The sequence below is a fragment of the Oncorhynchus clarkii genome, chromosome 6, assembly GCF_045791955.1.
Source record: "Oncorhynchus clarkii lewisi isolate Uvic-CL-2024 chromosome 6, UVic_Ocla_1.0, whole genome shotgun sequence".
Lineage (NCBI taxonomy): Eukaryota > Metazoa > Chordata > Actinopteri > Salmoniformes > Salmonidae > Oncorhynchus > Oncorhynchus clarkii.
The window spans coordinates 6187613-6199916 of NC_092152.1; the positions used below are offsets into that span (position 1 = coordinate 6187613).

The 12304-nt window shown below is 48.5% G+C and overlaps 1 protein-coding gene across 1 annotated transcript in view; it reads right to left on the minus strand.

Annotated features, from left to right (window-relative positions):
* The window catches only part of LOC139411884 (extracellular matrix organizing protein FRAS1-like), a 295297-nt gene that overhangs the window by 6881 nt on the left and 276112 nt on the right, over positions 1-12304 (minus strand). Inside the window, exons 68-73 of the mRNA XM_071158633.1 lie at positions 11583-11797; positions 9401-9551; positions 8647-8754; positions 6365-6524; positions 4069-4185; positions 1217-1383 (exon numbers count right to left, since the gene is read on the minus strand). Coding sequence (XP_071014734.1) covers positions 1217-1383; positions 4069-4185; positions 6365-6524; positions 8647-8754; positions 9401-9551; positions 11583-11797 — 918 coding nt within the window. The remainder of the gene's footprint in view (positions 1-1216; positions 1384-4068; positions 4186-6364; positions 6525-8646; positions 8755-9400; positions 9552-11582; positions 11798-12304) is intronic.

Sequence of the window (12304 nt, forward strand, 5' to 3'; positions counted from 1 at the left end):
TAACCAAACTGCAATATATATGATATATTAAGCAGGAAGCTTAGAGGTTATAGTGTTGGGCCAGTAACCAAACTGCAATATATATGATATATTAAGCAGGAAGCTTAGCGATTATAGTGTTGGGCCAGTAACCAAACTGCAATATATATGATATATTAAGCAGGAAGCTTAGAGGTTATAGTGTTGGGCCAGTAACCACACTGCAATATATATGATATATTAAGCAGGAAGCTTAGCGGTTATAGTGTTGGGCCAGTAACCAAACTGCAATATATATGACATACTAAGCAGGAAGCTTAGCGGTCATAGTGTTGGGCCAGTAACTGAACTGCAATATATATGACATACTAAGCAGGAAGCTTAGCGGTTATAGTGTTGGGCCAGTAACCAAACTGCAATATATATGACATACTAAGCAGGAAGCTTAGCGGTTATAGTGTTGGGCCAGTAACTGAACTGCAATATATATGACATACTAAGCAGGAAGCTTAGAGGTTATAGTGTTGGGCCAGTAACCAAACTGCAATATATATGACATACTAAGCAGGAAGCTTAGCGGTTATAGTGTTGGGTCAGTAACCAAACTGCAATATATATGACATACTAAGCAGGAAGCTTAGCGGTTATAGTGTTGGGCCAGTAACCAAACTGCAATATATATGACATACTAAGCAGGAAGCTTAGCGGTTATAGTGTTGGGCCAGTAACCAAACTGCAATATATATGATATATTAAGCAGGAAGCTTAGAGGTTATAGTGTTGGGCCAGTAACCAAACTGCAATATATATTCAATATTAGGCAGATAGTCTAGCGGTTAAAATGTTGGGTCAGTAACCGAAAGGTCACAGGTCAGAATACCCGAGCAAACAAGGTGAAAAAGCTGTCAATGAGCCCTTGAGCAAGACACTAAAAACCCTAACTTGCTCTAGGGGCGCAGTACCACTACAGTATGGCTGACCCTGTAAAACAACACCTATCATAATACTATGACTGACCCTGTAAAACAACACCTATCATACTACTATGGCTGACCGTGTAAAACAACACCTATCATAATACTATGACTGACCCTGTAAAACAACATCTATCATACTACTATGACTGACCCTGTAAAACAACACATTACACTGCACCTATCATACCTCTATGACATTCATGTTTCAATGAAGTTCCAACTTTGAGTTTGCCCAGTGATGTGTGGAACAGTCATTGTACCCATAGAGAATGCTCCCTTGTAGTCCATCTCAGCCATGGATATGTCAGAGATGGCCGGGTCCATCATGAACACCTTCTCATTGTTGCACAGCTGAAACTCAGTGTTGAGGGAGTATACCACTGGGACGGGCCGGTTGGTCTGCTGGAAGGCTATAGGTAACTGGAACCTGGAGGGGGAGGGAGGACAGGTTGGTCTGCTGGAAGGCTATAGGTAACTGGAACCTGGGGGGGAGGGAGGGAGGACAGGTTGGTCTGCTGGAAGGCTATAGGTAACTGGAACCTGGAGGGGGAGGGAGGGAGGACAGGTTGGTCTGCTGGAAGGCTATAGGTAATTGGAACCTGGGGGGGAGGGAGGGAGGACAGGTTGGTCTGCTGGAAGGCTATAGGTAACTGGAACCTGGAGGGGGAGGGAGGGAGGACAGGTTGGTCTGCTGGAAGGCTATAGGTAATTGGAACCTGGGGGGGAGGGAGGGAGGACACGTTGGTCTGCTGGAAGGCTATGGGTAACTGGAACCTGGAGGGGGAGGGAGGGCAGGTTGGTCTGCTGGAAGGCTATAGGTAACTGGAACCTGGGGGGGAGGGAGAACAGGTTGGTCTGCTGGAAGGCTATAGGTAACTGGAACCTGGAGGGGGAGGGTGGACAGGTTGGTCTGCTGGAAGGCTATGGGTAACTGGAACCTGGAGGGGGAGGGAGGGTAGGTTGGTCTGTCTGCTGAAGGCTATAGGTAACTGGAACCTGAGGGGGAGGGACGGTAGGTTGGTCTGCTGGAAGATTATAGGTAACTGGAACCTGAGGGGGAGGGAGGGAGGACAGGTTGGTCTGCTGGAAGGCTATAGGTAACAGGAACCTGAGGGGGAGGGAGGGGGGACAGGTTGGTCTGCTGGAAGGCTATAGGTAACTGGAACCTGAGGGGGAGGGAGGGTAGGTTGGTCTGCTGGAAGATTATAGGTAACTGGAACCTGAGGAGGAGGGAGGGAGGACAGGTTGGTCTGCTGGAAGGCTATAGGTAACTGGAACCTGGGGGGGAGGGAGGGAGGGCAGGTTGGTCTGCTGGAAGGCTATAGGTAATTGGAACCTGGGGGGGAGGAAGGGAGGGCAGGCTGGTCTGCTGGAAGGCTATAGGTAACTGGAACCTGGGGGGGAGGGAGGGAGGGCAGGTTGGTCTGCTGGAAGGCTATAGGTAACTGGAACCTGGGGGGGAGGGAGGGAGGGCAGGTTGGTCTGCTGGAAGGCTATAGGTAATTGGAACCTGGGGGGAGGGAGGGAGGGCAGGCTGGTCTGCTGGAAGGCTATAGGTAATTGGAACCTGGGGGGAGGGAGGGAGGGCAGGCTGGTCTGCTGGAAGGCTATAGGTAACTGGAACCTGGAGGGGGAGGGAGGGCAGGCTGGTCTGCTGGAAGGCTATAGGTAACTGGAACCTGGAGGGGGAGGGAGGGCAGGCTGGTCTGCTGGAAGGCTATAGGCAACTGGAACCTGGGGGTTCCAGTTACCAGGTTGCTATATGTAGAGCAGCATAACCATTCCTAGAATTCTGGTTTAAACACTCTCGTTTCAACCTATTACAAACAGAGAGCAAGCAAGGTCATCAATAAGTAAATAACAAACGTCCAAGGATGGACCCTTGAGGAACACCGCAATTTACTCTACCGTTCAAAAGTTTGGGGTCACTTAGAAATGTCCTTGTTTTTGAAAGAAAATACATATTTTTTTGTCCATTAAAATAACATCAAATTGATCAGAAAAATTGCGTAGCTGGAAACCGCAGATGTTTTATGGAATATCTACATAGGCGTACAGAGGCCCATTATCAGGAACCGTCACTCTGTCACACCCTGATCTGTTTCACTTGTCTTTGTGCTCGTCTCCACCTCCATCCAGGTGTCGCCCATCTTCCCCATTATCCCCTGGGTATTTATACCTGTGTTCTCTGTTTGTCTGTTGCCAGTTCGTCTTGTTTGTCAAGTCAACCAGCGTTTTTGTGTCTCAGCTCCTGCTTTTTCCCTAGCCTCACTTTTCTCATCCTCCTGGACCTGCCTGTCCTGACCCTGTACCTGCCCGCCCGACCACTCTGCCTGCCCCTGACCCTGAGCCTGCCTACCGTCCTGTACCTTTGCCCCACCTCTGGATTACCGACCTCTGCCTGTCCTGACCCTGTACCTGCCCGCCTGACCACTCTGCCTGTCCTGACCCTGAGCCTGCCTACCGTCCTGCACCTTTACCACTGTTGCTGTAATAAAGATTGTTACTTAAACACGGTCTGCATCTGGGTCTTACCTTAAAACCTGATACACTCCTGAGTTCCAATGGCATCAGAGCAACAGTTTTCAGCTGTGCTAACAAAATTGCAAAAGGCTTTTCTAATGATCAATTAGCCTTTTAAAATTATAAACTTGGATTAGCTAACACAACAAGCCATTGGAACACAGGAGTGATGGTTGCTGATGAAGGGCCTCTGTACGCCTATGTAGATCTTCCATTAAAACTCAGCCGTTTCCAGCTACAACAGTCATTTACAACATTAACAATGTCTCCACTGTTTTTCTGATCAATTTTATGTTATTTTAAATGGACCAATTTTTTCGTGCTTTTCTTTCAAAAACCAGGACATTTCCACAAAGTCCACAAACTTTTGAACGGTAGTTTTACGGACACAGTATATGTTTACATTAGTGATATTTTCTTTGTTTTTCAGTCCCATACTTCAGCTAACCTCAACCCCTCCCATAATATTTTTTTTGGGGGGTGACATTCTGCTCTGGGGCCCTCACTAAGAAGTGTATGGTGTCTGTGGAGGGACATACTTCTCTGGGGCCCTCACTAAGTTGTGTATGGTGGCTGTGGAGGGATATACTTCTCTGGGGCGTGGGCTGTGCAGGACAGAGGCTTGTCTCCAGGGTCGGTCCAGGACTGGGTTGGCTGCACGGTACAGGGGATCAGAAACACGGTGTACTCACCAGAGTAGTCCTTCCTGGAACACAAGAGGGAAACACTTTTGGGAAGCCCCTTGTAAACATGGATAATTCATAAGACATGAGGACTTGCATTGGATCCCCAGCCTGATACCTAGGCTTTAGCTTAAATTAGCAGGCGAACAGGCTGATACCTAGGCATTAGCTTAAATTAGCAGGCAAACAGGCTGATACCTAGGCTTTTATTAGCAGGCTAACAGGCTGATACCTAGGCTTTAGCTTAACTTAGCAGGCGAACAGTCTGATACCTAGGCTTTAGCTTAACTTAGCAGGCGAACAGTCTGATACCTAGGCTTTAGCTTAACTTAGCAGGCGAACAGGCTGATGCCTAGGCTTTAGCTTAACTTAGCAGGCTAACACATTTTTTTGTGATGACCAGGAGATCTACATTCAAACCCTCTGACACTAATTCTCCAGAATGTAGAGAAAGCAGTTAGCGTTGGGCTGGAACAAAAGTCTGTCCACCAAGTAACCCTTACTGACCAGCTGTAAGAGCAAATGGCCCTCCAGAGCTGGTAGGGAGAGTCAAAGGAGTCAAATATATTCACTGCTCAAAAAAATAAAGGGAACACTTAAACAACACAATGTAACTCCAAGTCAATCACACTTCTGTGAAATCAAACTGTCCACTTAGGAAGCAACACTGATTGACAATAAATTTCACATGCTGTTGTGCAAATGGAATAGACAACAGGTGGAAATTATAGGCAATTAGCAAGACACCCCCAATAAAGGAGTGGTTCTATAGGTGGTGACCACAGACCACTTCTCAGTTCCTATGCTTCCTGGCTGATGTTTTGGTCACTTTTGAATGCTGACGGTGCTTTCACTCTAGTGGTAGCATGAGACGGAGTCTACAACCCACACAAGTGGCTCAGGTAGTGCAGCTCATCCAGGATGGCACATCAATGCGAGCTGTGGCAAGAAGGTTTGCTGTGTCTATCAGCGTAGTGTCCAGATAGCCTCCTCATGGAGGCGCTACCAGGAGACAGGCCAGTACATCAGGAGACGTGGAGGAGGCCGTAGGAGGGCAACAACCCAGCAGCAGGACCGCTACCTCCACCTTTGTGCAAAGAGGAGCAGCAGGAGCACTGCCAGAGCCCTGCAAAATAACCTCCAGCAGGACACAAATGTGCATGTGTCTGCTCAAACGGTCAGAAACAGACTCCATGAGGGTGATATGAGGGCCCGAGGTGGGGGTTGTGCTTACAGCTCAACACCGTGCAGGACGTTTGGCATTTTCCCAGAGAACACCAAGATTGGCAAATTCGCCACTGGCGCCCTGTGCTCTTCACAGATGAAAGCAGGTTCACACTGAGCACATGTGACAGACGTGACAGAGTCTGGAGACGCAGTGGAGAACGTTCTACTGCCTGCAACATCCTCCAGCATGACCGGTTTGTCGCTAGGGTCAGTCATGGTGTGGGGTGGCATTTCTTTGGGGGGGCCGCACAGCCCTCCATGTGCTCGCCGGAGGTAGCCTGACTGCCATTAGGTACCGAGATGAGATCCTCAGACCCCTTGTGAGACCATATGCTGGTGCGGTTGGCCCTGGGTTCCTCCTAATGCAAGACAATGCTAGACCTCATGTGGCTGGAGTGTTTCAGCAGTTCCTGCAAGAGGAAGGCATTGATGCTATGGACTGGCCCGCCCGTTCCCCAGACCTGAATCCAATTGAGCACATCTGGGACATCATGTCTCGCTCCATCCACCAACGCCACGTTGCACCACAGACTGTCCAGAAGTTGGCGGATGCTTTAGTCCAGGTCTGGGAGGAGATCCCTCAGGAGACCATCCGCCACCTCATCAGGAGCATGCCCAGGCGTTGTAGGGAGGTCATACAGGCACATGGAGGCCACACACACTACTGAGCCTCATTTTGACTTGTTTTAAGGACATTACATCAAAGTTGGATCAGCCTGTAGTGTGGTTTTCCACTTTAATTTTGAGTGTGACTCCAAATCCAGACATCCGTAGGTTGATAAATTTGATTTCCATTGATAATTTTTGTGTGATTTTGTTGTCAGCACATTCAACTATGTAAAGAAAATAGTATTTAATAAGAATATTTCATTCATTCAGATCTAGGATGTGTTATTTTAGTGTTCCCTTTATTTTTTTGAGCAGTGTATTTATCTATATCTATACCTGTATATAACAGTATGTCTGTGTACTGACCTGCTGTAAGAGGAGGTGGCCTTCCAGAGCTGGTAGGGAGAATCAAAGGACTGGGCGCTCCAGATGAGCTGCATGTCGAACTCTATCCCCCCCAGGTGGTCCGGGACCATCAGGTGGGACTTGTGGCCAGGCAGGGTGTGGTGTTCTGGGACAAACTGGCCTGGAGGAGGAAGAGGGAGAAAACTACAGGTTAGTCATCGTGTTACAGACCACTATTGACCTGGTCTCACAGGAATCGGGATCAGACCTCAACACAGTGGTCTCCTTCAAAAATATGGAGTCGAGACCACTGTTGACCCGGTACATGCATTTTAAAATGATATGCTACAAAAGTAATAAGATACTAATTACTGTGGTGCTCTGGTACAAACTGTCCTGGCAAGGCAGAGACAAACAGTGTCATCGGAAAGTATTCAGACCCCTTGACTTTTTCCACATTTTGTTACGTTACAGCCTTATTCTAAAATGGATTAAGCCCCAAAAAAATCCTCAGCAATCTACACACAATACCCCATAATGACATCACATTACCCCATAATGACATCACAATACCCTATAATGACATCACAATACCCCATAATGACATCACAATACCCTATAATGACATCACAATACCCCATAATGACATCACAATACCCCATAATGATATCACAATACCCCATAATGACAAAGTGAAAACAGACATAAGACATTAAGACATTTTACAGATACTATTAAAAACAGAAAAACCTTATTTACATCAGTATTCAGACCCTTTGCTATGAGATTGGAAATGGAGCTCAGGTGCATCCTGTTTCCATTGATCATCCTTGAGATGTTTCTACAACTTGATCGGAGTCTATCTATGGTAAATTCAATTGATTGGACATGATTTGGAAAGGCACACAACTGTCTATAAAAGATCCCACAGTTGACAGTGCATGTCACAGCAAAAACCAAGCCATGAGGTCAAAGGAATAGAGCCCAGAGAGGATTGTGTCGATGCACAGATCTGGGGAAGTGTACCCAAACAATTCTGCAGCACCGAAAGTCCCCAAGAACACAGTGCCCTCCATCATTCTTTAATTTAAGAATTTTGGAACCAACTAAACTTTTTCCTAGAGCTGTCCGCCCGGCCAAACTGAACAATCGGAAGAGAAGGGCCATGGTCAGGAAGGTGACCAAGAACCCAATGGCCACTCTGACAGAGCTCTAGAGTTCCTCTGTGGAGATGGGAAAACAGAAGGTCAACCATCTCTGCAGCACTCCACTAATCATGCCTTTATGCTAGAGTGGCCAGACGGATGCCACTCCTCAGTAAAAGGCACATGACAGCCGACTTGGAGTTTGCCAAAAGGCACTTAAAGGACTCTCAGACCATCAGAAACAAGATCCTCTGGGGGTCTGAATGCCAAGCGTCACGTCTGTAGGAAACCTGGCACCATCCCTACGGTGAAGCATGGTGGTGGCAGCATCATGCTGTGGGGATGTTTTTCAGTGGAAGAGACTCAGAGTCTAGTCAGGATCGAGGAAGAGATGAATGGAGCAAAGTAGAGAGAGATCCTTGATTTAAACCTGGCCAGAGCGCTCAGGACCTCAGACTGGGGCGAAGGTTCACCTTCCAACAGGACAACAACCCTAAGCACACAGCCAAGACAACGCAGGAGTGGCTTCAGGACAAGTCTCTGAATGTTCTTCAGTCCCCCAGCCAGAGCCCCGACTTGAACCCCATCAAACATCTCTTGAGAGACCTGAAAATAGCTGTGCAGCAACACTCCCCATCCAACCTGACAGAGCTTGAGAGGATCTACAGAGAAGAATTAGAGAAACTCCCCAAATACAGGTGTGCCAAGCTTGTAGCATCATACCCAAGAAGACTCAATGCTGTAATCATTACCAAAGGTGCTTCAACAAAGAACTGAGCAAAGGGTCTGTATACTTATGTAAATGTGATATTTCATTTTTTTTGTAATTATAAATTCGCAATAATGTTTCTGCTTTCTCATCATGGGGTATTGTGATGTCATTATGGGGTATTGTGATGTCATTATGGGGTATTGTGATGTCATTATGGGGTATTGTGATGTCATTATGGGGTATTGTGTGTAGATTGATGAGGAAAAAAACCTACTAAATACATTTTAGAATAAGGTTGTGACGTAACAAAATGTGGAAAAAGTCAAGTTGTCTGAATACTTTCCGAAGGCACTGTAAATATACGAGACGTTTCCATAGCTTAGCAATTTACAGGAGGCTACGTGATACCGTGCACTACAGTAGTACACAGGTCATTGAGGACTGACCCCTGAACTTGGCGTGTGTTTTGAACTCGATAACCAGACGGCCATCCTCTCTTATGTAGATCCTGATGATCTGGAGTCTGGCTGACAGAACGCTGTCTGTCTGGATGCCTAGTGGACACAGGAACACAACAGTTAAATGGATTTACACAGGAACACAACACTTCCAAGGAGACACACACCTGTCCTCCAGAGCCCCCCCTCACTTGTCCTCCAGAGCCCCCCCCCTCACCTGTCCTCCAGAGCCCCCCCCCTCACCTGTCCTCCAGAGCCCCCCCCCCCTCACCTGTCCTCCAGAGCCCCCCCCCCACCTGTCCTCCAGAGCCCCCCCCTCACCTGTCCTCCAGAGCCCCCCCCCCACCTGTCCTCCAGAGCCCCCCCCCTCACCTGTCCTCCAGAGCCCCCCCCCCACTTGTCCTCCAGAGCCCCCCCCCCCCACCTGTCCTCCAGAGCCCCCCCACCTGTCCTCCAGAGCCCCCCCCCTCACCTGTCCTCCAGAGCCCCCCCCCTCACCTGTCCTCCAGAGCCCCCCCTCACCTGTCCTCCAGAGCCCCCCCCCCTCACCTGTCCTCCAGAGCCCCCCCCTCACCTGTCCTCCAGAGCCCCCCCCCCTCACCTGTCCTCCAGAGCCCCCCCCCCTCACCTGTCCTCCAGAGCCCCCCCCCCCCCCCCCTCACCTGTCCTCCAGAGGCCCCCCCCCCCCCACCTGTCCTCCAGAGGCCCCCCCCCCACCTGTCCTCCAGAGCCCCCCCCTCACCTGTCCTCCAGAGCACGGTGTCGTAGAAGAAAGAGAACTCCATTTCAGTGTGGTGTTCCAGAGAAGCCCAGCCCCTGGGAGCTGTTACGTAGATATACGACACGTAGAGAGGAACCTGCACCGTCAGGAACGACTGGGCCGAGTCCCTCACCTGGGAGGGACATGAGACACGACGTGAGATCAGATGACATGAGGTGACAAAATGACACAAGGTGGCATGATTAAAAAGGGCAGCAACAGCTATTGTCAGTCCTTAGACTGTTTTGCATACGGTGGTTGGCACGGAAGGATGAGTCACAGGGAAACTGCAAGAGTAGCCATGGTTACAATAATACCGTTAGGTTCTAATTCTACGGGGCACCAGGAAAGACAAGTTAAAATCTTCCCAAATATACATCTGTATTCAGACAACACACATTTTCACCACCACAAGTTATATATATATATATATATATATATATATATATATATATATATATATTTATATATATATATATATATATATATATATATATATATATATATATATATATATACTCCCACTTAGACACTCTCTACTTCTCTCCAATCCTTACATCTGTTGAGGTCCGACAGGAAGAGGAAGTGATTGGGTAATAAACCATTGTTTCTCCCTAAAAAGGTTATCTGACCTGACCTCGACCCCCTTGAGGCCTAATCTAAAGATCTCCACCTGTATCCCCTCTGCCAACCCTGTGACGTCCACCCACCACATTCCACAGCCATCTGGCTCCTACAGATAACCGTTCACTTCTGATGTAAAAACCCAGTCTCTATCACTCCTCAGATACTATCCTTCTGAGTATAACAATACAGACTGTGATCACATCACTGAATGTGGACCTGATAACACTGTGGACCTGATAACACTGTGGACCTGATGACACTGTGGACCTGATAACACTGTGGACCTGATAACACTGTGGACCTGATAACACTGTGGACCTGATGACACTGTGGACCTGATGACTCTGTGGACCTGATGACACTGTGGACCTGATGACACTGTGGACCTGATGACACTGTGGACCTGATAACACTGTGGACCTGATAACTCTGTGGACCTGATGACACTGTGGACCTGATGACTCTGTGGACCTGATGACACTGTGGACCTGATGACACTGTGGACCTGATGACACTGTGGACCTGATGACACTGTGGACCTGATGACACTGTGGACCTGATGACTCTGTGGACCTGATGACACTGTGGACCTGATGACACTGTGGACCTGATAACACTGTGGACCTGATAACACTGTGGACCTGATAACTCTGTGGACCTGATAACACTGTGGACCTGATAACACTGTGGACCTGATAACACTGTGGACCTGATGACACTGTGGACCTGATGACACTGTGGACCTGATGACACTGTGGACCTGATGACACTGTGGACCTGATAACTCTGTGGACCTGATAACACTGTGGACCTGATAACACTGTGGACCTGATAACACTGTGGACCTGATGACACTGTGGACCTGATAACACTGTGGACCTGATGACACTGTGGACCTGATAACACTGTGGACCTGATAACACTGTGGACCTGATAACACTGTGGACCTGATGACACTGTGGACCTGATAACACTGTGGACCTGATAACACTGTGGACCTGATAACACTGTGGAACTGATAACACTGTGGACTTGATAAAACTGTGGACCTGATAACACTGTGGACCTGATGACACTGTGGACCTGATGACACTGTGGACCTGATGACACTGTGGACCTGATGACACTGTGGACCTGATAACACTGTGGACCTGATGACACTGTGGACCTGATAACACTGTGGACCTGATAACACTGTGGACCTGATAACACTGTGGACCTGATAACACTGTGGACCTGATAACACTGTGGACCTGATGACACTGTGGACCTGATAACACTGTGGACCTGATGACACTGTGGACCTGATGACACTGTGGACCTGATGACACTGTGGAACTGATGACACTGTGGACCTGATAACTCTGTGGACTTCTGTGAGAAGATTATGTTCACTAGTCATGTTAGATTGTATTCAAGCCTTCAGGTCAATGAAAATAAACTCGAGTAAATGCAGAGGACAGCGAACAAAATGCAGTGACATCGATCACCCACTAGACGAGGGTACGGTACCTGAACCCGAGGGAGTCTCTCGTACCTGGAAGTCGGCAGTGACTGAGCCTCCACAGACGTCGATGAGTTCTGTCATGTCGTAGTAGGCATTGAAGGTCCAGATGCAGCTCCTCATGTTGAGATGTTTATACAGCCGGATGCTCTGAGCCTCTCGGACACCGGGGTTGAACTGGTAGGGTCTGTCATAACCCGGACCCAGAGAGATACTGTCATACTGGACACCATCCAGGAAACCCGTCTCTGAAACACACAGAGAGAGAGAGGACAGAGACACGGAGAGAGAGAGGACAGAGACAGAGAGCGAGAGAGGACAGAGACACAGAGAGAGAGAGGACAGAGACACAGAGAGAGAGGACAGAGGCATACAGAGAGAGAGAGGACAGAGACACAGAGAGAGGTCAGAGACACACAGAGAGATGACAGAGACACACAGAAAGAGAGAGGACAGAGACACACAGGGAGGTCAGAGACACATAGAGAGATGACAGAGACACACAGAAAGAGAGAGGACAGAGACACACAGAGAGAGAGAGAGGACAGAGACACACAGAGAGAGAGGACAGAGACACACAGAGAGAGAGGACAGAGACACACAGAGAGAGAGGGCAGAGACAGAGAGGACAGAGACACACAGGGAGAGAGAGAGGACAGAGACCCACAGAGAGGAGAGACACACAGAGAGAGAGGACAGAGACCCACAGAGAGGAGAGACACAAAGAGAGAGAGGACAGAGACACACAGAGATAG